At 35.0% G+C, this 25,741-nt stretch overlaps 2 protein-coding genes and 1 long non-coding RNA gene across 7 annotated transcripts in view; 2 read left to right on the top strand and 1 right to left on the bottom strand.

The window, feature by feature from the left end:
- Positions 1 to 8,035, top strand: part of LOC128885048 (pro-resilin-like) — a 25,268-nt gene extending 17,233 nt beyond the window's left edge. For 2 of the 3 annotated variants that reach the window (XM_054138800.1, XM_054138806.1), the window contains exons 7-9: positions 810 to 929; positions 4,762 to 5,106; positions 5,892 to 8,035. In XM_054138800.1, the coding sequence (XP_053994775.1) occupies positions 915 to 929; positions 4,762 to 5,106; positions 5,892 to 6,158 (627 nt within the window). In that variant the 5' untranslated portion in view covers positions 810 to 914 and the 3' untranslated portion in view covers positions 6,159 to 8,035. Of the gene's footprint in view, positions 1 to 809; positions 930 to 4,025; positions 4,090 to 4,761; positions 5,107 to 5,891 lie in introns of those variants that run through there. The other variant, XM_054138813.1, reaches the window with a different exon arrangement.
- Positions 2,144 to 3,350, top strand: LOC128885070 (uncharacterized). The gene is made up of 3 exons (XR_008459541.1): positions 2,144 to 2,836; positions 2,897 to 3,045; positions 3,113 to 3,350. It is a non-coding gene; the product is annotated as an uncharacterized LOC128885070 (long non-coding RNA).
- A 497-nt stretch (positions 8,036 to 8,532) lies between the features above and the next one.
- LOC128875569 (polycomb protein Pcl) lies at positions 8,533 to 23,859 on the bottom strand. Of its 3 annotated transcripts, none has more exons than XM_054121271.1 (11): positions 23,275 to 23,859; positions 22,007 to 22,137; positions 20,767 to 20,912; positions 20,447 to 20,647; positions 20,142 to 20,333; positions 19,821 to 19,993; positions 19,525 to 19,720; positions 19,170 to 19,411; positions 18,880 to 19,071; positions 18,574 to 18,790; positions 8,533 to 18,422 (listed from the first exon to the last, which is right to left on the bottom strand). In XM_054121271.1, the coding sequence occupies exons 3-11, from the start codon at positions 20,896 to 20,898 to the stop codon at positions 17,481 to 17,483; spliced, it is 2,487 nt and encodes an 828-aa protein (XP_053977246.1). In that variant the 5' UTR covers positions 20,899 to 20,912; positions 22,007 to 22,137; positions 23,275 to 23,859; the 3' UTR covers positions 8,533 to 17,480. The 3 variants fall into 3 exon arrangements, with proteins under 3 accessions (XP_053977246.1, XP_053977237.1, XP_053977228.1); XM_054121262.1 differs by having other exon boundaries at positions 22,017 to 22,137; XM_054121253.1 differs by lacking the exon at positions 22,007 to 22,137 and having other exon boundaries at positions 23,275 to 23,858.
- Between the last annotated feature and the right edge of the window lie 1,882 nt (positions 23,860 to 25,741).

Below are 25,741 nucleotides of genomic sequence, written 5' to 3'. Positions count from 1 at the left end.
GTGGAAGATACATCTCGAGTGTCTTCTGTGACTTCGTTAACGAGAACTGGAGACTACTTTCTTCTTCGTCGCCGGATCGTTGCAATTCTTCGTTAACGTTGTTTTGCGTTAACATTGCGTTCCATTGCGTTCCTTTTCGTTTTCTAAAGACATAGTTGAACACGAAATGTCCGTAAAGAAATTTCGCTATCGACGAGCTGGTACTTCTTCGTGAACTAAAAAACTGAAACGTAAATCTTTTCGTATAGAATCGATTGCACGCGAGAAGCTAAATTACATATAACGGAAATCAAATGATTCTTAACTGATCTTTTCAACGTCTCTTATAAAATAATGAAACTTGACTTAAACGTCTTAACCTTAACTTAATCCGTCTGTGCAAGCAAATTTCGACAAAGAAAAAGGTTCTTTTAACGGTATATAATCGCTGGAATAGTACATAAATTAAGAGTTTTTATCTAAAGTGAATAGTCAACTGATCCGGTTGTCGAAGATTCACCAACAGAGAAAGCCAAGTTCCTGTACCCGTGATTCCCATCAGGGAGTGGTGTGTATGCATGCAATGCTGCCAACAATCGTACCGAAGTCAGGGTGTGGTTAACCGTGAAATGTCGCTGAGGTCTATTCAACCCTTTATGTCGTAAAGCGCGCATTAAGTCGGATCACGATAATTTATGCTTCCATTATTGGATGCGCTTGAAAATTGTAATTCTGTGCCCTTTCGTACATTACTCCATGCCTCGAGCTCGAACCTGGGAATTCCTCGTTCTCCCTTCGTTTATACTTGATTCGATTTTGTACTATTCCAGTGCTTTTATAAAGAGTCGACTTCCCATTCCCCACAGTGAACGTTCCGAAAAGCGGTGCGTGAGTTAATTTCGACACGCCTGGGTCAACATTGGTGCCCCAACAACATGTTTTACCTCCAGGTATGTGCCTCGAATTGATTAATGTTTAACTATTTGTACGACTCGCTTAACGGTAAATATTTACCACTGGTACATCCGATTGGAACGTTTTTTAGTAACGAGAAAAATTGATGTATTCTTTATTTAGCAACGTTTCACCTGAGCATGCTAGTCCTCTTCAAGTTCAGACATTACCTTAACCCGGGCTCAAAATTATCCCAAGCGCAACTTTAAGCTAGAATTACTATAAATTATTAATTCTATGAAAATATGTTAAAAATTTCCAGTTATGATTTTTTTTTTTTAGTAAAAAAAAAATGTTTTTTTTTTCACGCATTGCCTCCTTGCTGATTTTGTTCGCAATTTTGTAAACGCGATACAAATTTTGTCCACGATACTCTCGTTCCGAAAGGTTCGAACTAATATCCTGAATTTTTATGAGTCGTTCGGGACGATACTGGCAACGCGGAAATCGTTTAAACACGACTGCGGTCATTCGGACCCCCTGTGACCGACGCGTTGTTTCCAGAACGTGCGACCTCGGAGATGTTAAATAAAAATCCATAGTAGAAAATGATCGTAAAATATTTTAACAAATTAATCACACAAATATTACGAGAATATCAAGAAACAGCAACTTACAAACAATTTATCGTGGTATAAGACAGTGTTGTAGAATCGAAATACTAATGAAAAATTCAAAGCTTCGTTTATAAATATTTTTGTTTATAATTATTCATGCATCGTTCTTTGTTTTCTTTATTTTTAATGTAAGAAGTAGTCGCGACTAAATCAAGCAGAATTTAATAATCGAAGATAGAAACATGCGGTGCGAATAATCCGTAGATGAAAATGTCGATAAAAATGAGTACGATCGTGAAAAAGTCGATCGTGTTGCCTTCGATTTTGATAAGACATTCCATCTACCGCGTTAAAAAAGAAGCATCGAGAGATACACACAGATCCCGAAGTAATAGGTCCGCCGAGTGAAAAGCGATAAGTAACACCGACGCCTGAAGCGTTGTTCGAAACCGTGAACACCGCTTCCTTCGGCCGTGTAATTATTATAATTAATTACAGCCTCCCTAGCGGTAAGCCTCGCGACGCATAAATCTCAATTCACGTGGCCAGACGGGAGAGGTGTCAACAAATTATCGCGAGTTATTCCTCGGCGTCGCGTACTCCTCGCGGATTCTGCGATTCATCAGGAAGGAGATGAATCACACGCCGGAGATTTGTAATTGATTTATCGATATGCGTACGTTTGCCAATCGCCTCCGGGCGCCGAGGAATCCCGACGCGACTACCGCCGGAGTCGAGATCAAATCTTCGTTTCGCCGCGATCGCGATTCGTTCATCCGAATTCTTTCAAGTATTCGGAAAAAGCTGATCTATAATATTTGTACAGATGCGACGGTAATGGATCGTTTTCGATACAATCCTTACGATTGCGTTGGAAACCCAACAATTACGATATTTAAGTTTCTTATTCGCCACAGGATTTATACATCCTATCGAATCGAATTCTAACGTACGCGTCTTTCGTTTACGTGGGAGAGGAAAAAAGAAAAGAATATGTATTCAATTTGTAAAATTCGTTCCCAGTGTTTCTCTGTTAATGACAGCCTTTCTAATTTAAGAGCGATCTTTTCAACGTGAAACCGATCTCGCCGTTTCCGAATACAACAATGCTTCTTGCCATTTTTCTTTCAACCCGCGCACGGTCGTATTAATTTCGTGATCTGAAACCGGATCTGACGAGGGACGAAACCGGCAAGAAGGCATTCGCACGCATTTCTTTGTGCCGGGGCCAGCGAAGTCGCGAATTAGAAATGAGGCGGAAGATGCGTAATTAAATCGTTGCGAAACTACTGCAAATAAGCGACATATTCACAGCGTGAAATATCTCTCCGCAATTATCTCGCGCAGTAAGTAACTCCTTAATTCTTTTCACCAGCTTCTGGTCGCAATAATTTCTTTCTATACAGGGTGTTCTAGCGTCGGTGGTACAACCGAGGCGGGGGTGATTCTACATATAAGAAACAAATCGAAGGAAGAAAATTTGTTCGTTTGAGGTTTCGTTTGATAAACCCGCGAAAATGGTGAAACGTGAAATTACTGCAAGTTTGAAAAAAAAGTACGAGTTCTTTGGTTGGAAAAAAAAAATCACTTTAACTTGATAAAAAAGTTGTTTAAAATTTTAGGTATGAATTTATTTAGTTCGCGTAGAAGAAATATGTACGAAGATGAAAGTTTCTTTTGATTTTTTTTTGTGCCAAACCAAAATTACGACCTGCATCTTTCCCGCCGATAGGAGGTTTTAATTGTGAGCTGCTCTACAAATGTGCGTCGCAGACGAATCAATTCGAATATTTCTTGTTGAACAAATTTCTACAGACTACTCAAATATGTATGAAAATAGGATAAAAAGTTCGATAGAATTGATTACTTTTTTTTCCATCTGAAAAAAATTCACGAAAAACCGCCTTTATTTTAGACCTCCTAATCCAGTATACCCCCTTAACACGTTGATCGCCATGTCACCCATATAATTACGGAACCAAATACCACGATAAATGTTTCATTACCTAGACTCCGATAGTCTAAATAATATTTAATCTTAGCAGAAATTTTCAAGAATATTCGTTTGGCAGTCGACGCGTTAAGGCATCGACCATTATTGGTCAATACGTTCGTAACTAGCTAATTGTTGCCGTCGCTTATAACACGTGTCCTAACAAGCTAACCTTACGAAATACGAGGGCATCTTCTCCGTTCGGTTCGTAATTGAGGAAAACGTTGTCCGCGTTAAATCCAGCACCGCGCTCGCCTCGACCGTCGCATTATACATCTGTCGTCCTATTACCAAATCTGGTACATCAGTTTGCAACACGCCAGCAGTTCATTACGTTCTCATCACGATTATCCGCAGCTGACACGCGTTTTGTTAGAGAGAGGAAACGCGGTACTATTAAAAGTTGCGCGTCGAACGATTATTGCACGGTAATTGAATGCGATTGTGTAAATGAGAGTAGGAGGGCGGGAGTGGGAGGGACATTTATTTCTGAAGTGGCACTTAAATCCTGTCCCTGATTTATTCGTATAGAACCGGAGAGGCTCGTTGGCATTGTACCTACTTTTAAATCACTTACGAACGATATATGTATGACGACATTTCACGGTACGATTCATAAACGGTACTATTTTTTTCTAGTTAAGTGTTTGTAATTTTTTTTGTTCCCCTTGTAACGCTTCAATAAAGAATAGGAATATTTATTTGAATTTTACATCGTAATTATCATAATTCAACTTCTAATTGTTGATTCGTACGCTAATAATTGACTGATATTAAGTTTTTTAAATAAATAAAAAAAATGCCGAAAAATGTGGCGCCATCTCTCGACAAATCGCTCGAGTTTGTCGTGAAATAGTACCCACCTCGCGCCGCTAGATGGCGCCACAAACATGCAAAATTCAAAACGTGAATTCTCTACATTTCTCTGCGTATTAATGTAATTTTACATCATAATTATCATAATTCAACATCTAGTTGTTGATTCGAAAACTAATAATTGACTGATATCGAGCTTTTTAAATAAATAATTATCCCGAAAAGTGTGGCGCCATCTAGCGGCGTGAAGTGGGAACTATTACACGACAAACTTGGGGGGTTCGCCGAGAGATGAAGCCACATTTTTCGGTATTTTTTTATTTATTTAAAAAACTTGATATCAGTCAATTATTAGTTTTCGAATCTATAACTAGATGTTGAATTATGATAATTATGATGTAAAATCACAATATGATTAACAATATCAGATATAACAAATATCGATTACATGTTTTATTGCAGATAACAATACTCTGCATGGCAGTGGTGTACGTCATTTGCGATTTACCTCCAGGAACAAGACGTAACACGTACCTGCCTCCCGAGCCAACGAAGGGTTACAATTACGATACGCCACGGATACCATTCCCCAAGCCCTCGACCTCCAGACCACCCTTTTCATCAACAACGCCTTATCCAAGCCGAACAACGCGTCCTTATCCTAATCCAAAACCAACCCCGAAATTCCCGCCGTCGAGGCCAACTCCTGGTGAGGGTTATCCGCCGCCAGGCCCGAGACCCACTCCAGAGTTTCCAGACTATGGAGTACCGACCGGACCTACTGGAAACACCATTACTCCCGGTGGAGTAAGTAATAATACCGTAAACCGTTTTTCAGAAACAGCACACATACAACTACATGTAGTAGCCAAAGTGATATAAATATGAAATAATAATCATTCTTTTAACATACAGTAATCCAACAAGCAGAAACGATTCTTCTATGTAAGTAACAAAGTTCAAGCATTCAGCTAAAGGATCCTTAGTTGTTCATTTTTTTAGTTCATTTGTATTATCGACCGTTAATTTTAATACGTGTGTATGTATGTATACACCGTATGTATTTGTGATTAAAGCGTAGCTTATGCCACTGCGGCTGTCTAAAGCGTAGCCTATACTACTGCGGCTGCCTAGTGCGTAGGCTATGCTACTGCGGCTGACTAACGCGTAGCCTAGGCTACTGCGGCTGACTAACGCGTGGCCTATGCTACTGCGGCTGACTAATGCGTACCCAATTCTACAGCGACTGTCTATCGCGTAGAAACTCGAGATGCTTTCTTACCATTTTATTGCCAGGAATGCTAATCTTAGAAACTAAACCTAAAGAAACATTACTGCCGATAGATTTGCTGCGTGAATCCTAGTGGTGAGTGAGTCGTCTCTCGAGTGCAAAGGGTTAATATTTCCTTAATCTCCTCGGACAGTTTCGAAACAAAAAGTTTCAATAACAAAAATGAATTATACCTAGAAATTATACGCATTAGAAAAATACATTAGCTGGACCAAACTCTCCCCTTAATAATAAACCAACAGTTACTCAACCCTATTCAATAATCGACAGAATAAATTTTACTCCGAGCAATTAATTTTAGCATGATCACCACCATCACGAGCCAGGCATGCCGTTCGATTTCAATTACGCAGTGAAGGAGGATGCGTTCGGCAACGACTACTCCCACAACGCAATTAGCGACGGCGACATCGTTCGCGGCGAGTACAGAGTCCAACTTCCGGACGGAAGGACGCAGATCGTTCGTTACACCGCCGACTGGAAACACGGGTTCAGCGCGCAAGTCTCCTACGACGGAAATCCCCGTTTCGACGTTCCTCGGCCGCCGGGCAGCTTCGCTGGCTATTAATTGTAACATGGTGCCTAGGGGTTGCAAACTTGTACGATATTTATCTCTTCGTGCCCTCGCCTAGATGCAGCGAATGTCTATTATTTTCTTTTCTTATCTTTTTTTTTTTTTCCTTAACTCATGACGGTTTGTTCGATCGCGAACATAAGTAAATTACGATGGAAACGAAATTAAAAATAAACGCAACGTAGATCGTTTTTATTATTGGTTTACCATCATTCTAGAAAATCGCACTGAACATAATCGCAAGCGAAATACTTTTATGAACTAAAGAATAATTCGCGAAAGGTGAACACGGTAGATATTTTAATCATAAGGCAAATTGTCTGAAACTGTTATGTGAATCGAAAACTATACGGTGTGCACGAAAGGGTTTAGTACACGTTTGTTTCGCGGTTTTTATAGTTCTCACCGTGCAGGATCGACGTCCCTTCGACTTCCATTCGTTGGCAGTAATCAGACATGGGCAAAATGAAATTTCGAATAACGGATGACGAATAAAAGCAACGTGTAATGATTTATTCGCGGTACTGTAATTTTATTTACAATTCAAATTTTAATTTTTGTTAAACGAATAACCCACGAAAAAATCGTTTATCTTTCATCCGTTATTCGAAATTTTCATACAGATAAGAATTTTGTTCAGCTTCGTCTCTAATTGCTCGAATCGTCTAGATAATTAAAATTTTTATTTTACGTTTTATGTCGCTTCGTTTACAGTTGGTATCCACTGCTAGGATTGCTATCCGTGTCAAATATGAGAAAAGTACATAACGAACTTCGATCTTTATTACGCGCTACTTTACTTCTCTTATTTATATTTCTATATATTTAAAAGTCATGATACAATGAATTATGGTAAAAATGTTGTTTTTTATTTTTGAGAAATAATAGAAGTGAAATAATTGGTAAACACAATCTCTTGTGAATAAATGAGTAATATTAAGTTACCTGATAGCTAGTTGACAACAAATTATTGATGTAGTGTATATACCGAACTCAGACCAAAATTATTATTATACCATGTTTAGTATATATATGAAATATGTATAATACCAAATGGACCAATATTATTAATGTATCTATAGAAGATTATGATTACATATCATTTGCCCTTTTATTATTCCTAAACAATGAAAAACATCAATTCCTACCATAATTTTATTGGAAAAGAAAAAACATGTATCATTATTTCCAAACTCGAAAAAAGCTGAGGACAGAAAAAGTTTAGAAAAAGATTGTTTTTCCTAAAAAGGAACGGCTGGCAACCTTAGTTCAAACAGATCCAGAAATCGATGTTACTCGTAACTGTATGTACTTTCTTAAGGTGGAAAGCAAAACAGATTTATAGTTAGAAGGTTCCTAAAGACTACTGTACATATGCTACTTACAATTGAAAAAATTCCAATGAAGCATTTGTAAAAATTAAAGAAATTAAAATGGTTTCTATACTTTAAGAATAAAGATGACGGCATTTAAATGCTACTTACTTATTCGTAACAATTTTTTGATAATTGTGGAAAATGCTTCAATAATTCCAATTAAATAATTAATCTTGGTAAAGAAATATATTTAACGAATTTGTTACATAATAGATATTGTCAGGTAAATGCATATTACACGACAACATATGGTTGAAAAGTACAGTTTAACGGGTAGCACTCTTCTTCAGGATCTGCAATTGTATTCGCGGAACCTAAACAAAAGAAAATTGTATTTGCAATTGCAAGTGGTTAAATATTTGATAATTTTTAATATCCCTGCCGGTGCAAATTTTAGATTTATGTAATCAAAGATAACACTTTAGTCCAGAGTATATTTTTTATTCTTCGGTTAAATGTGTCCAATGGACATGAACACGTAGGAGGTACAAAATAAAAAATTGTTAAAATCAAAGTGTATTTTTTTTTTCTATACATGAAACACCATTTAACTTGTAGCGATAACATTTAATGAGGGCGTCAACGAAACAAAATACTAATCCTTCGCAATCGTCCGTTAGAGAAATGATCAATTATTCAAATATTCCTTCTTTAAAGAATTTAAGAAAAAGATTTGATATTATACGAACTTTTTTGTAAAGTTCATTCAAAAACGCAAATTATGAAAAAAAGAACATCTTATTTGGTCAATTTTTGGAAGAGTTATAGCTATTTGAAAACAAAACGCCGTTTCTTTTTTTTTTATGTTACTTACATAAAGGTATAACATACATTGGTACAAATGAACGTAGAAGAAAATTCTATTCCTACATGAATAAACAAAATACAAAATGAATTAATAGGTGGATGAAGAGTATAGAAAAGAACTTAGAGCTCTAAACAGTATGCATAAGAGGTGTGGGCCTGGGTTTCAGAAGGAAGATTATGCATCATTGAAGAGGTCATGAAGAATTCACTTTATTAAACGACGAAAGGAAACAAAAATGATCGCTGAGCACAGCGACGATCGCAATATTCGTACAAAGTGCAGGCGGTGTATATACAGACTCCCTCACGCTACTGAATTAACCTTAAGAATGGAAATTTTCATTCCTCACGCTCGCATCATCACTTTTTGCGCAAACAAATACAGATTCTCGTTTCTTCGTTCTTTTTTTCTGTGAACCCCAAGGGCTGTTCGAAGGAGCTCTTTGTGAACAAATTAATATCATTCCGCGAATCACTGTCACCAAAAAAATGTAATTATTGAACATCGATTGCAAATAGTTCGGAATCGAAGAAAGATGATTGGCAACCGATTGGCATTTCGAGCGATATTTTGTAGGGATATTAATCGAAGGTCGAATTACTATTCTTGTAGTATACAAATATACGTACATTTATTTTATTTCCAGGTAAATTTTCATTGATGTTGAAAAACCTTAATGAAATACAAATGCATTTTTTAAGAATGTTTATGTTACTCCGTACGATTGGATAACTAACATACCAACGAAAGAAATAAAACAAACAGAAAATCTAAGAAAAGTTGAACGTTGACGAATAAAAGAACTGGATGCACTTTTAAGAACAGAAAAATTAACTCTTTGCGTTCTAGACTTTTTCATTTCAATAATATAAAAAAGTATAAAATTTTAATTTTTGGCACAAATACGTTCCTCAACGACTAAGATTCATAAAAGCTCAAGTACTATTGCAATAAATTACAATACATGTTTGTTAAATTACATTATTCAATAAGACGTAGTTACTGTTAGCACATTCTTTAACGAGATGGTTCCGAATGCAAAGATTTAAGTATACTATTGTTATTTTTATATTAAAAATATTAAAGTGGAAAATTACTAGAGTGAAACGGTCATTTTGGAGATCCTATTGATGTTACATGCTTGAAATTATTTTCCACTTTAATGTGTTACATCTGGAATATTTATGGTAAAAAGATTTCTTAAAATAATCCTAAAAAAATCAGCCTTATGAATTAAAGTACGAAAAAGATGGCAGAAACAGAGAGATCCTTTCGCTGTTCTTGCCTGTATAGAGATTTGCAATTTCCGACATCTTCTTTTTTTTTATATACAATCATTCCTAAAAAATACACTTTTACTTCCCAGTTTTTACAAAAGTCAAAACTTTCTGCATCTTTCTCTGACCTAGCAGGTTTATCGTTCGAAGCAATCCTCAGTTTAGTTTACAGTTCGAATAGACGAACTGCAATTTTAAAAAGACTCTCTAATAACGATATTGTAAATTAACCATTTTTCATTGATATTAAACAATCAAAATTATGTAAACTGTTACGAAACATGTGGCGCAGCAATAGATGATTCCTTTAAAAAAAAATAAAAATAAATAAAAAGTGCACGATCAATTTTTTTTTGTAGGATCATTCGTTTTCGAGATAATCGATTTCAAAAAGTGTGTGGGGCACGTGCGTGTACAACAAAGCTATTAATTCGTGACCAATCGCGCCTTTACACAGGATTTCCTCGGTGTTTGCACGAGAAATCCATAAAATTACGGATCAGTATTGCTCAATAAAATATAACCCAATACTTCACTTGCTGTATTCATTTAAATTACACTCTATTAAAAATATTGGCAAATCGAAACCGTGTAAACTCTTTCGATCTGTAGCCTTCTGATTGCTGCAGCAATTTTCTTCTTTTCATTATACTTTCCATTATTTTTATTAGAAAAATACTCTTTACTTTTGATTATAAATCCTTATTTCTATATATTTTATAGGGTATAATGTACAGGGTGTCCCATATAAAGTGTTACAAACTTTTTTCTCAGAAATTCATTTTTATTATAGTTAAATAACACAGGAGGTTTAATCTTTAAATGTGCAACGTTTTATGATTATTAGGAAGAAAAACAGGGTCCCTGAATCATTTCAGATGGAAGGAGTTTATTTTTTATCATTCGAATAGTTCTTATAAAACTGAATAACATTTGCTTGATTTACTTTTTTTATAACGCGTAATAACAGATTTATAGCGAAAAAATTATAATCGATTCTCCAAATAGAAGCAGCTCGTGGAATTACATAAAAGACGAAGGTATGATAATTGTTTCCACAATTACGGAAAACATGAAATAAATAATTGTGCATTGGTTACTCCATCCATGTTATCAGATGTAAGAGACTTAATAAGTATTTGGAAGTCCGAGGATATCATTTAGAACACATCGTATACCCTGTTTTGATACATATTCTCAGTTTTCTTCGCCTTCTTCGCCATTTTTCTCCATAACTCTGGAATTAAACGTAATTTAAAAAAAAACGGTTCAAGCAAATGTTATTCAATTTTATAAGAATTATTTAATAAGTTTCATTGCACGCTAAAAAATTGGGTCTCCCGTGTCATGGAACTGTGTCAAGTGTAAAGTAGAAATCTTCATTAACTTCAAAGGAAACAGCTTGTACTAGTTTGAACGAAACACCTCGTATTTTTCGAAATCGAATTTCTCGAAAACAATGAGTTTCACAAATAAATTGTATCTTATACTTTCGATATATTATTTTTTTTTTTTTTTTTTTTTTTAACGGAATCATCCTTACCAACTGTTTACGTATTTTAAGACACCATATACAAATTGTATTTATAAATTCTCGACCATCTGTTCGGTGAATTCAATCAAATCATTCGGATTTTGTGAAATAAAATCTTCGAAAGATTGATATTTCAACCCATCACTGCCAACCGCGAGATGTCTCGTAGTTCAAATTGATTGGAGTTGAGTCACGAATTGTTGCAAACGGAAATCGAACATTTTCTTCTTAAAACAACAAGTTTCGTATCATTTTTTATTATGAAAATAATAACCTAGATTATATATCGGTATTAAATCTTGGCGCCCAAAGTAAAACGCTTTAATTTTGCCTGGCAGTGAATACGTTAAAGATGAACTTCACCTTTGCGGTATCAAAAAATCAATATTGTTCGCAATTTCCTAAAATTGACACACTCTTCCTTAGAAAGCATCTCGTACTTCAATAAATCTATAATTTTCATAATTTTACTTTCCTAAGGAATTCAATCAAAATCCTAATTGAGAACTGTGATGTAAAAATCGGTCATCTCCAGGAATGAAGATTCAAAAAAACAAAAACAAAAAAAAAAACAATGCAATTAGTAAACTTTGTTTAGTAGGAAACATTGTAAATTATAAATGGTAAAACGTGAAGATGACCAATCCTCGCACCATGTCTTCAATCGCGCGATTAAGAAATTTTAGTAGCCTAATACTCTTCCTTTCACATATTAGGGGGGCCAGAAAGTAACGTCCTTTCTTTTACATAAAATTCAAACAAATACATTTATAATATGCTTTTATTTTTCATCGATTATAGAATCACCCTCGTTATCAACGATGGCCTTTTGTCATACAGTGTGCAAATCTTCAATATCTGATCGATAAAAATTGATCGGTAAACAAAATATTTGCACTCGCAGAAACGACATTACTTTCTGGTCCCCCTAATAGGCTCACTTTTTCTTCTAAAAATGGCTAGTACCGTAACCCGAAGTATGCACTTTTAATATATATATAAAAGAAAAAAAAACCGCTTGCAAACGGACTTTTCAAGTCGTTAAAAAAATTTCTCAATTATCGGCATTCGTTTCAACCCCAAAGGTGGTGTTCCTGTGTAACGGAATTCTCGCACGAAAGCGACGCATCGAATGCAGTTGCAGGAAGTGGCTCGAAAACAGCCACCTTGAGTTTCACGTTACAATCGTACAAACATTACGCAACGTACAACTACGCTTTCTTGACATACTCGTGAAATGTATCTGTGATTAAAAAATGGGATTGGAAGGGGTTTGGGGGGGCGGGGGGGCGGGAGGGTTGTATCTGGAAGGGAGAATATTTACACATACGATACTGGCAGTACATCTTCATCTTCTTTCGCTTTGCGCCGATGCTGATCCAGCACAGGTCGATCGATACAATTGTTTGTCGTGATCGATGAACTAATAAACGTTTCCTTGTCTCGCGTAATGCCTCAAGGATCGCAGGTATTCCCTATCGTTCACGCTTTGTACAGGATTCTTTCAAAAACGGAATTCGATGTTTATGCTTCTTTGCCATCAAAACCTGGGATGTTCGATTCCAGATCGATTTTTTAAAAAAAATCGAAACAACAATCTCGAATAACGAATAAATGATGGACAATTTTGCATTCGTAATGGATAAATAAAAATTACAATTTTGAGTTATAAGGTGATATTATATTTCGCGTTGAACAGCCGAAATTTACCTCAAACAATTATTTAACCGAATCACACTGGAAGGTGTTTCGACAAGGTTCTTAGGACCCCCTCAGATACGCACATGGTAGAACATCTTGGCGGTTTTCGTCGGTAGACTCCCACGTAATCCCCAGCCTTCGTCAAAAGGTCAAGAAGGTCTCCCCAACGTAAAAAAAAAAAAGGACAACAAAAAATCGAATGAAATTCGAATAAAATTTTGGCCATCTCTGGTTCATGGTTCCGCGCGTGAAATTTAAACGTAAACAGTTTTCTGCGCGCAAAAATGACTTAAGTTGCACTTAAATTGGAAAACTAAACGCAAACGGTTTCGTTTAATTAAGAATTAATATATCATAGCACAGTATTGTTCATCGTCGCTTATTAAATATAACTTAGAGACGTTTGGCAGTGTATCGGTCCAACGTTACCTATACAGTTCCTTTAGAGAGTACGGGTTCGCTGTGATGCGCTCAAATAAACATCTGCGCTACGAGTGTTTGTTGTAAGAAAGCTATTTACGAAAGCTTCGTCTTGCGGTTCGCGTAGACACGATTACTGTTTGAACACACTTGAACACATTTTGTCTGCTATTCGAAGACAATCGAAATGATTTCGTTTCGAAAAGCACGGTACAAGATGCAATTGATCGGAAATACGTGGTACAGATCGAAAGGAGACGATTCCCCGTGAACAACTAGGTCGGAAATGTAGAATAAAATTAGGCGTATAAATGTCCCTAAATGTCTTTATTAGATCTACCACGGGAGTTTCCATTCTTAGATGTTTGAAGAGTGCAAAAGTTGGAAATAATTGTATAAAAAAATGCAAGTTGCATTTTGCAAAGCTGCCACTTTTTTAATAATCATCATAATTATCAAGGACGTCCATACTGTATATACACATATAACTTGTGAAGTGAAAATAATAAAATTAACTAGAAACGTATAAACTAGAAGAAATATTTAAAAAATATTTTGATTATTTTTTCAAAGAAAGAAGGGTTCGCTTTGGTTCCTAAATTTGTATACTAAACACTTTTCAACATCCTCTACTGTTTTAAAACTTACATATGCATAAAAAACATGAGTAACTCTATAATACAGAATGGTTTCATTAAAATCGACGTCTGACAGTTAAATAAAAATATTAACCCTTTGCGCTCGAGGCATTTTTCTATAGAATCAAATCGAGTCCATTTTTATAATAAATTTCTGTAAAACCAAAAACTCTGCTTCGAAAAGAAACATGTAAAAACATTCACGACTCAATGTATATTATTTCAATTAATAATTAGCTGTATTTTGATATAAGTAAAATTGAAATTGTACGTTCAAAAGTCGCTTTTAAATTACATGTGTCGCCCTAGAGGCGCCACTCGAGCGCAAAGGGTTAAAAGGAATTACCGCTATTATGATTTCGTAAGATAAACAAAAAATAAATAATTTCATGCTTTACAATTGCTGTTATTTGTTACTGAATACAAAAGAAATTCCATTCTACATTTTCGACATATTTCTTTGGAGCAATCACGTGCTTCAGAATTGTACCGCATATTTTGCAACACTCTGTCTATATAACAAAAAATGAACTCAACTGGCAGAAACTCCAGTTACGATTATTTATAACTTGAAGTCTGCCAGTCGCTAAAATTTATGAACTTTAAAGAACCGACGTCGTCTCAGTGTTACAAAAGCTCTCTAAAGGAGTCACAATGCAAATGATTATTACACGTAGTAGTTTAAAATAAATAACGCTTAAAAATACCTATCTTAGGTAAGTCTGTCTAAGCATGAATGACTCGCGGCTTTCGCGCACCCAGATTTTGGGGAACTCGTGTCGTTCGCGTCGGGTGTACAAACGAATTTTAGCACAATTAAACATTATGGAAAACGAACGAAACGCAACTTTAAACTTGCTTGAAGAGATCTTTCGAGATTTCTTTCGATTCTCTGCACTTTTGGTATTTCAAGAAAGACTGATCGCTAGACGACTATTCTACCGCAAAAATTTCTCGTTGCACAAGCTTAATAATTTACTTCCTCGTGACTGATCGTCCGAAAGAGATTCGTACAAAACTTAAGTTGTACAATTGAGTACAGTCGTACGGACAAACGAGTTCTTCAACGTTCCTAATAAGCTCTTTTCAATCGAGACCACAATGAGAAATACGTAAAATGATACCTAATTTTCTCACGATCGCCACAGACCAGTGTTGGGCAAAATGTAATCCATGATTGTGAATGATCAGACTCAACGAGCTCTGAAGGATTACAAATTAGTGATTTGTAATTGCAAATTACGAATGTAGTTTATGATTACTGATCGATCTGGTAATAGTGAATGATTATGACAAAAGTGATTGCAAAGTAATCACTGCCCAACTCTGTTAAAGAAGTTCGATCAGTAAATTCTGACCATAGACCTTATACAGCATCGATTACAGTATAAATTAAATGCATCGAACGAATCGTACCTCGAATGGAGACATTTTTGGTACAAAAATATGTCTGAAAACCTGTTCATGAAACTGGAAAAACTGTTTATTTGAAATCCCATAAGAATGTTGTTGACGCGAATATCTTATCACACACGAATGAATACTTTTCATGCCCTACAATTTTAATATAACAAGAACAGTTTCATAAAGATTTCCTACATCTCGAGTTCGAAACTAATTATTCCACGCTTGGAAAAACCGCATAGAGAAATTTACAACGTTACCATCGCACAGACAACTTGACCAATCACTTACGTACTCAGCATGTGGTTCTTTAAATTTTACGTTATACGAAATAGGTATGCTGGTTCTTCCCTTAGTCTTGTATAATAGTGAGCAATGCTAGAGCTGTATCTTCATCGCCTTGAACTGTCGTATATACGAAACTTTCCTCAAAATTTTTATAAATTAATTACTATTAGTAATTTAGAAGAAACTAACTTTTTAGCACTATATCTATGTACATCGCAACTCGAGCGTGGGATGCAGCAATGCAAAACAAAATGATGCATGGTAGTAACAAATACCGTCAAATGGGGTAACTTGCAAACACTGCTTCCCTCATTTTAATTATCAGGATGATTGAACCCTGTGTTGATTTTAGAGATCAATAATGATAGTCAGCTTTTTAGACAGTGATAAATACTGTTCAAGAACATTCTGTTGATATAAAATTGATTTCGTGTGATTATTGGCAATGTTCTGTAAAAATTGAAACAGCTGAAACGGTTATTCTCATTTTACATTTTATACAGTACAGCTTCAAAGTGGAAAAATGTTGCAAGTAACTTCATTTTAATTTGAGTAATCCCAGAACCATGTTGATTTTGTTTTCGTGTCTAGTAAAAAAAACAGTTCAAGATGATCAAATTACAGAAGCAGATGTCTATCTCTACGATTGTATTGAAAAATAACCTTTTGCAGGATTATCTGCCTTTTACTTCTTTTTGTTTTTTTACTCTTTAATACTAGCTACTAACGTTTGCTAGTATGTTAGCTCAAGTGAGAGGAACAACTGTCAGTTTCAATTCACTTTTTTTCTCTTGTCATAATCATGGTCTGCTCCGCAATTCATATATGGAGCAATTGGCCAATTTCTAATGAACGTAAAGCCGGCGCAAATGGTTTTGCTTTACATGGTTCATAATCGTCGTCTTCTCTGCGAAACTACTATGCTACAATATGTACAGTTTACAAGCAATGTATCCGACTGTTCTTGCAAGTGTTTCTCGCATATGCGCTCCTATTTGCTTTGTATGAAAAATAGATGTAGAAAAGTTAATCGAATTTTTGCGCGTGACTCATGGACGGTACATTTTTAATGTAACATGAACTCAATAATGAAAAGAAAACAAATTTATGTTTCTAGTTAACGAGCATTATCCAATATGGATTATAACATTTTCGACCTAGTTGTAGGTTTTCTGCAGTACAAGTTCAACAATTTCGAAAAAATACATTTTAAGGTAATAATTGTAGAATGTAAAAATAGTACAGAAAAAGTAACAACTTTTTATTAAAAAATTGTTTATTACAATTATTGCTCTATTGATTAACTTCAAAATGTATTTTTTCTGAAAATATAGGATTTCTGATAAAGAGTATCGGCAACTAAGTCGGAAATGTCATAATTAATATTGAATAAATGCTCATTGACTAGAAACATGAATTTGTTTTAACTTTGTACGAGCATTCCGTTGTCAAATATTTATTTCAGTAATGAAAATGTTCGTTTCCAGGCATGCGAAAGAAACTAAACTAGCGAAATGACATTACTTCGAATAACCAGCGAAACAAATTCATTGTCCAGCAATGAAGTTTGTCGATGACGGAACAGTGTCTTCACAAGACTCTCGATTGTCCACGAACGAAACGAAATTAACATTTGCGAGAACAGTCACACGCATCGTACACCAATTAATACGTACTTATTACATAAACATGTGTAACGAATGGCAGTGCATCATGTGACACGAATTAATTTGTCACTAATCATCTGTTTCAAACACCGAGCATTCCAAAAAGGAAGGAAGATCAGCTGTTAATTCGCTGTCCTTCGCTCGATGCCCGCAGAAATTGTATACGATTGCAATATATTTAATCATAAACCGATTATTTATTGTTAAGTATTCAGTCCCTCCCACTCGATAAGGTATTGAGTCTGACCGTCTGGCCCTAACTTCTTCGCTTTAATGACGAACTTTTCGCCAGCAGCGATTCTATTAGCTGCTCCGAAATATATGTTTACCGATGACTTCAGATCATCCATGGATATGTCGGGTGCACTTTGTTTTACTGGCGAACACTTTGGGGATGAAGGTACGCTACTTTTCTTCTGCGGTTGTGGATCTGGAGGGGGTAATTTGTCGTTTGTCTGACGTTGTCTCAATCTTCTACCATTTAAGGCATAATCGACACAATTTCCAATTTGACTACTGGCACTGCTCGAGGCACCGTTAAACGAACTCCTTAAATTCCTTGCAAATTCACTTTTAACCTCGTTATTACGCGCTGGTAGAATGGTCGCAGTCTTACTAGCAGTGTGTTGAAACTGTTGTTGCAATTGTTGCTGCAATTGTTGTTGGGATGGTCGACCTCTTCGATGTTGACGTCTACGTTTGACTTGCCCGTTTCTGTCTATAATGATGTCCTTCTCCGATAACTGCCTCTTAGCTGGCCGCACTACCGGCGGTTGAGATATAACAGGAGTGAGCGGCAGAGGTAATGTTATTGGACATGGATTGTATGATGACGGAGTACTCGAACTTGTTTGACTGAGACTGCTGGGTAAGCCCAATAAGTCGCTGAGATTTCTAAAAGGATTATTCTTGCCTTCAAAGTCTTTGGGCGGTGGAATAAAGGAGTCCAACGTTCCCCTCGAACTCGTTTCATCCCCGCTTGTGTCAGCGGGTGTTGACGGTGGTAAAGGATGCATCAGTTCCACAGAACTGGGTACAGATAATTCAGATATACCCGAAGTTGTAGCTGGCGGTGTGGGAGGGCCAGAAACTGAAGTGGGAGGCGTCGGTGGTAGATCAGATGCTTCTGAGCTTCGTGCCTTACTCTGTGAAATGCATAAAAACAAGAATGTTGTATTTCGCATGTGTAAATAATTGTTTTTTCTTCAAATTATTATAATTAATAGGAAAAAAGGTACAGCTTGTTCCAATTTCTAGAATCACCGTGTATATAAGAGTGTTTTCATTACTACATACCTTGGCTATAGCATTCTTCAATAATTTTCTTGCTTTTCTGTATCTAGCTTCTCTAACACCTTGGGCCTTGCTCAGCGAACCATCACCCTTTTCTCTTTTCTTGTGTTTACGTAACATTCTTTCCCGGGAACTACCTAATGCCATCAAGCGTCTTCTTCTTTGTAAACTCAATTTAGGGAATGGGAATGATTTTTTCACAAAACCACCTCCGCTATACCTATAATTAGTTTCAAATAATAATGTAAAATACTGACTACACGCGATGTATTACTTGAATTTATACTGTGTATTATATACCTTGCATACCTTTCTCTTAAAGACTGTGTAGACTGGCTTGGTGGGCTTGGGCTTGGACACGAACTTTGCTCTGCTTCTGAATTTTGATAAATTGTTCCACGCATTACCACATCTGATGGATTTACGGGAATTTCCAAATTTTCAGCAGTGCTTTGTTTCAGCGCAATCAACTGTTTTGTACTCTCTGGTAAACTTATCGGCCTGGAACAGCACAGTTTTGTTTCACGTACATGGTGTAAACAAAGCATTAATTGTCAGTGTTAATAGTACATATTACAATTATTATTGTAATAACTAACCCTGTAGGTGGAGGAAGATATTGCAGTCTTTTATTAGCACCCCAGCATCTACGTAACACAGAATCATCTATTACACCGGTTGCTGGAAGATTAACGATAGGACACGGCGGTGGTAATCTAACTCTAAGTCCCCATATTGTAGTACGCTTTTTTATTTCTCTGCCACATTTAAACCTGTTCCTATTATTCGTCAATATTGCTAGTATAGATTCTCTTCGTATTTGAGCACTGACATCCCTGATCTAACAATGACAAATATATATGCATATTTGTGAGAAATTGAATATCCATAACTTTAATCAAATATTATAACATCTTAAATTTCACACTCGTAAAATTAACGATTGATCCTCACCCGTGGTGGAAGCTGCAAAGTATTCCAATTATCATTCGCATAAGGTACAATAACAGTGTCCAAATCATAATACTTTTTAGCATTGTAAACAGTCAAATTGTACAACATCAGGTGCACCAGATCTACCCATTTTAATTCCAGTCGCCGCACGAATTCTTTGCCATAATTGCACATTGAACAAACAAAAACGTAAAACCTGAAATGTTATGAAACATAAAATATATTTTGAAGGTAAGAAAATTAGGGATACGAAGTGTTAAAATTTTTCATTTGATATTCCTGTTACTTCTACTCACCTATCTCCACTGTATAAAGGGTGAATTAGGCAACTAACACATTTTTCATGAAACCATTGCTTGCAACGAGCGCATTGCAACATTTGTGTGTACCATTCTCCATTGAGCCCACAATAACAATAAATTTGTTCAGCATTTACTCTATGATGTGAATCCCAACTTAACATGTTCGGCTATAATAAAACATTGGTTATCAATTCTGTTGATCTTGATACTGTAATTAATAATTTTGCAAAATTTGTTTTTTAAATAATTCTTTTGAAAAAGGAAACGTTTGTTTCTTAAATTGATTGAAAACAAGATGTAATTGTAGATACTTACATCGTACGGCAACTTTGTCATATCATCTGGTGGCGGCTGAGGTTGGTCCCTACCACTGCAAACTTTTCTTATACTTGCCTTTACCATAGAAGTTTTTGGTTCCACAAGTTCGCGTATTCTCGGTTGACTATCTACACATCTTTTACACATCCAATGCGCCTCGGCTGCAGTTTCTTCTTTTGAAATCTGGGGCTGTAAGTGTATTTTTTGTTTCTCATATTTCATAATGTACCGTATGTCAATGTTATAAAATAGTCATATAAAAATCGTAAGCCATATTTGAAATAGAAAAGACTTGTTATTACCTGATGACAAAGTTGATGATAACCACGTCCGCATTTGTCGCAAACAATAATGTCATTATCAGTCTTGGGCTGACATTTTTTGCAAAGTACACACATAACATCAGAATCTGGCATAGATAGCTTTGTCAGCTCTTTAACTGAGGACCAGGAGGAGGTATTGTCCAAAAATTTGACAAGGCATTTTTCCCTTGCCAAATCCACCTAAAAGCATAGAATGTAAGATATATTAAAAACATCAATTGTGTTCAAATAAAAAGATTGTGTTTTAATAAAAAATTGAAAAGATACGGCGGTTTGTAAAAAATGTTATACAAATATACCTCAACAACTGTTCCAAGATAAAATTTGCCATCTTTATGTTGAAGAAGGACATCATCTCCATGAGAGAAGCCCAACTTCTGTTCCCTCGTAGTGCTATCCGGCGCTGCCAGACTTTCTTCTGGCTCTGACATTTTCTACCTTGTTTCTATAGTCACACATAACAATAAAACATACTTAATCATGTATAAAATTTACAATCGAGATAAATTGAAATAGTAAAGGATAAAAAAAAGCATTGTCTGATCTGGATAATGTGCTACAAAAATAATGAAGGTACAATAATGTGTAGTAATATTTTGTATGACACTATTCAGTTTTTGAGACATCCATTATAAATAGACTTTTACATACATAGAAATGATAGAACATTATAATGTAACAATATAAACTCGTTTTTATTTAATAGTAATTGTTCCACATACATGTTAAACTATTGTTTCATTCTAACTGCACAAAATTCAGATTTATAATTGATCTTTTAATGCAATAAACTATAACAACATATGCCAAAGAAATAAAATTCCATATGTTTGGTAAAATAATAATTGCATAAAAAACAGCAACAATTTGTTCAAAGAACAATGTTAACATATAACCTTGTCCTAAATTATTAGAAACAAGGAAGACTACTTTGGATTCCTAAACAAGCCTTTATTTAAGTAAATAATAGTCATAGAATAAATAAGAAACAACAGTAAATTGAGAAAATTTGAAGATTAAGTAGAAAATGTTTACAAAATTATGATTAACTAAAAACGATTATTAATAAACGTAAATATATCAAGACTAAATATTCTCTCTTCCAAATTATAATTTTAGCCAAAGTAAGCAATGAAAAAAGAAATCAGTTGAAAGTATTATAACAAGATATAACTGTATAATGTTTCAATTAATCTGGAGTAAACAAGAATATACATACAAACTACTATGATGAAGGTATAAATAAAAAATTTGCTAATTTGAAAATTCAGATAGATTGGTTCATAACCAAACATAAATTAGAAAACCAAAGTAGAACATTAATTATCATAATTCACTATGCATCTTCCAACAATGGTTGTAAAGTGTTATTCACAATTCTGACATTTTGTTCATAGATTTACTTTCATGTTAATAATTTATGAATAGTCTTAAACCAGAAGCTCCAAATATAAATAAAGGCTTGTTTAAGACTGGAAAATTGTCTTCCTCTTTTGTCTTAAAATGTTTGTTGATATCTGAAAAGAAAGCAAATCTTACATGCACGTACACATAATGCTTGGTCCACGCAACTGTGCAAAAGAAATCGTCGTCCAGCAAAATCATTCATTTAAGTCCATTACTTTTGGCAAAAAGTATATTACAAAAATCAAAAAATGTATCACGAAGACCTGTGAAAGAAGCAACGACCTTATAATTGACAACTCATTAGAAACCAATCGGTAATGCTCTTGCTCTCATTAATCCCTTGATAATAGACTGAGATTTTCAGATGCCATTCTGCCAGTAAGAGATACAGACATAATTAGGCTCGTTAGGTTACTTATTCTATGATATGTATATATGCAATAAGTAATTGGAAACCTCTAAATCAGTTACAATTAAGAATTATTTTAATCAAAGTACGACTTTATGGATGACAAAGCAACTTTCATCATAAAAGTTTCTCTGCTGGCGCATGTTAAAAATTTTTTATTCTCTATACCAACTCTCGATAATACAATTCTCAATAATAAAACTCTTCAGTAAACACCATATATTAGAACCATAAGATTTCAATTGATGAAAAGATATTTTACTCATGAAGGGAATAAATAAATTTTTAATAATATGAATTTGTTTAAACATAGAGATAAAATGAAATAAAATGCATAGACCTTAATTGTTAAGAGAAGTTCTTTACTTTCAACCGTTTACTCATGTAAAAGAGTCCTTACTCTTGATATCGGTTCTGAAGTAGATATCTAACATTGCAAATACTATTTCACAATTGACGCAAAGATGTTTCAGCCAAACAGGAAAGAAATGCAGTCCAGAAATACATTATGTACTGTACACTAAAAAGAATAGAAAACAAGTCCCCAGGTATTTTAATGTAATTTTATGTATGGACGTATATTTTGAAATTTATCAGATGGGCTTTAACTTTCGAGATAAAATGATTCGCCTATGACCAGAAAATGAAGTTTTCGTTTCACGGCAATGATCATCAGAGGGTTAACAAATGAGAGCACCAACGAAATACTGTTCTAAACAAGAGAAACCGTCGTGGTCGAATGGATACAGGCTCGAGAATTTTTTAATCGGCCATGACAAAGGGTTGAGCGAAACGAGAGTTTCGGCTGATTCAGGAGATAGACGACCTCTAAAACCGATCAACTGACGAAGACACTGACGATACGATGGACACGAACAACCCCCGGGACAGCTCCTAGCACCGGGCGGTGCTTGAACCCGGTGGTGGTGTTTTCGGAACGGAAGACCGCGGGAATATCATTCGATCTCTGGAACATCGTTTTCTGTCGTACCTCGGTGTCTTGGCGGTGGAATCACACGCTACGTTCGGGCCTCATTTTCCGATTCTCGTCAGCCATTTACAACCATGGGGGCCCCGCCACGGTCGGTCGCTCCGAGACACACAATCGCGGCGCGGCAAAACTCTACACCATGAAGTCAGGACGGCCACACGCCAACGTGCATGCAGCCGTAACGATCACGGCGGCGCCAGGGCACCCACGTCGGCCACCCTAAGGATCACCACGCGCCCTTAATCACGTACATCACCGTGACGAGCTCGGTGCACTTTCATTGTGTCCCTTGAAAATTCGAACGAGCACCGTCCGCCATGTTCGGGGAAACACTTGCTACAGACTACGTCGATCAAATCAGCTGCCGTAGTGGCAGTGCTCCCCGCAGGGATGTCTAATGAAACTCGAACACCTGGTACCACAATTTCTGTTAAAACTTGCGTAGTACATTTTCATGAAACGACAAAATTATATGTAAATTGAGCTGGTCACGCGAACGAAATTACATTAGTGACCTGTTTTAACGCAATGCTGTAGTCAGAAATGTATTTGGGCAAATTTTATTTGAAATCAAAATAAGAAATAAGAAATATATTAATATTAAATAATTTATTAATATATACTAGTGCATAATATGTTTGATATTATGAATTAATATATAATAAATCTATAATTAATATATATAGATATATGGTTATAAAATAATATTTAAATAGTCATCAATCCAATAAGCTTTTTATTTTTGGATTGGTGGGGTATTTAGGTAATTATTTTTAATTATTTATTGTTATTTAATATCCATTTAATTATATATATTTAAGATTCATTATCTATATTTATTTATGAATTTAAATTATATGTCACACGTATTTAATATAATTCTAATGAATTAATAATTATTTAAGGTACATAGTATGTATAAAATTATATATAATTTTTTGAAGTAATATGTAATAAATTTATAATTAATGTATATAAATATGTAGGTATAAAATATAGTAATAAACTATTTTTTGATGTAACGCGAGACTTTTATTTCTCTATAACGTTATTTGTAAATAACAGAGATATTAACTTATGGAAAATAATAATGTTATTTTGATACATTTTTGGTAAGATTTGAAATAACAAAAATATTTCCGTTGGATACAAAGAGTAAATATTTGTTCGTCATGTTAATTACGAATTATATTGTCGATAATGAGCTTAACCAAAACAGCTTATATAATTAACTATTAGTTTTCTTCATTCTTCTATTTCGTATATTTCTGTGTTTCTAAATACATTTTATTTTATTTCATTAACGATGCACCATATTTTAGAATGAATAATTTCTATTTATACACATAAATGATAACTCGATTCAATTCTATTGTACTTGTAATATTCTGGGAATGGCTTCTTGATTTTTGACAAAACTCCAGTCAGAAAGTACAATGGCTTCATTGGCAAAATATATGAAGCCCTTTGGATAAACTTGTTAATTATCACGAAATTTGAATATTTTAAGTCTATAAACGTTTTGCGGACGAATGTTTCAAATGCCGGTGAATACTTTTGGAAACTCTCTTCAATTTTACTTTATTATCAGTTACAAGAAAGCAATTAAACCATCTGTCTTACAAGAAAATATTTCGCAAGTGTTATACGGGATAAACTATATACGCGGTATATCGAAGTACGAGCAAAAATGTGCACAGGGTACTTATGTCTCAGTATACGAGTATGGTCGTTAGTTGGACGTCCTATTGTGGTGCAGGCATAATATAAACACTTGATGACAATGTAGTAAACAATTCTATTATGAAATGATAATTGCAAGTAAATAATTTAATTAATTAAAATGTGACAATATTTTAGATTGGTTAGATATTGAAAGTTTAAAGTTTATGAAAAATTAGAGTAGTACGTCTTCTATACACGAGATTCTCGTCGTCTGTACCCCTGACGTGCACACAAGTTTTGCTAAACTTCAAATAGTCCAAAACAATCCCTCAAGTGTGATAAACAGAATACTTTAATGCACAAACAGAAAAACTTATATAATAAATGTTATCATTATACAAGAAGCCTGTTTCATAGCACGTCGAGTTTATTAGACTGTAACGGTACTAATGTTTAATGATTAAGTTGCAAGCGAAATGCAAAGTCGTTCAGCGCGATCACGTATAACGTTTATAAAGAAACGATGATTTCCACTATCTTAACCTCAAACTACTATACGAAAGAGGAGCATATAAATAAATGAAATTTTTTGATCATTCATTATTCGCATATTAACTGACGATAATGCGCTCTAAAATTAGCCGTAATTGTTCAGCCAAGAAAAGAGTGGAATATAAATCTCTTACATTTAATGAAACGATTCTTACGCTACTCACGTATCTGCGAGTGAAGGGTTGCTTACTTGAAAGGCGAAACATGCAACTCTTTTTACCACCCGTAACTTACTTGTCAATTTTTTTTC

This window comes from Hylaeus volcanicus, chromosome 1 (genome assembly GCF_026283585.1).
Source record: "Hylaeus volcanicus isolate JK05 chromosome 1, UHH_iyHylVolc1.0_haploid, whole genome shotgun sequence".
Lineage (NCBI taxonomy): Eukaryota > Metazoa > Arthropoda > Insecta > Hymenoptera > Colletidae > Hylaeus > Hylaeus volcanicus.
The sequence above is the reverse complement of the archived record's forward strand: the minus strand, read 5'-3'. Positions and strand labels throughout refer to the sequence as shown.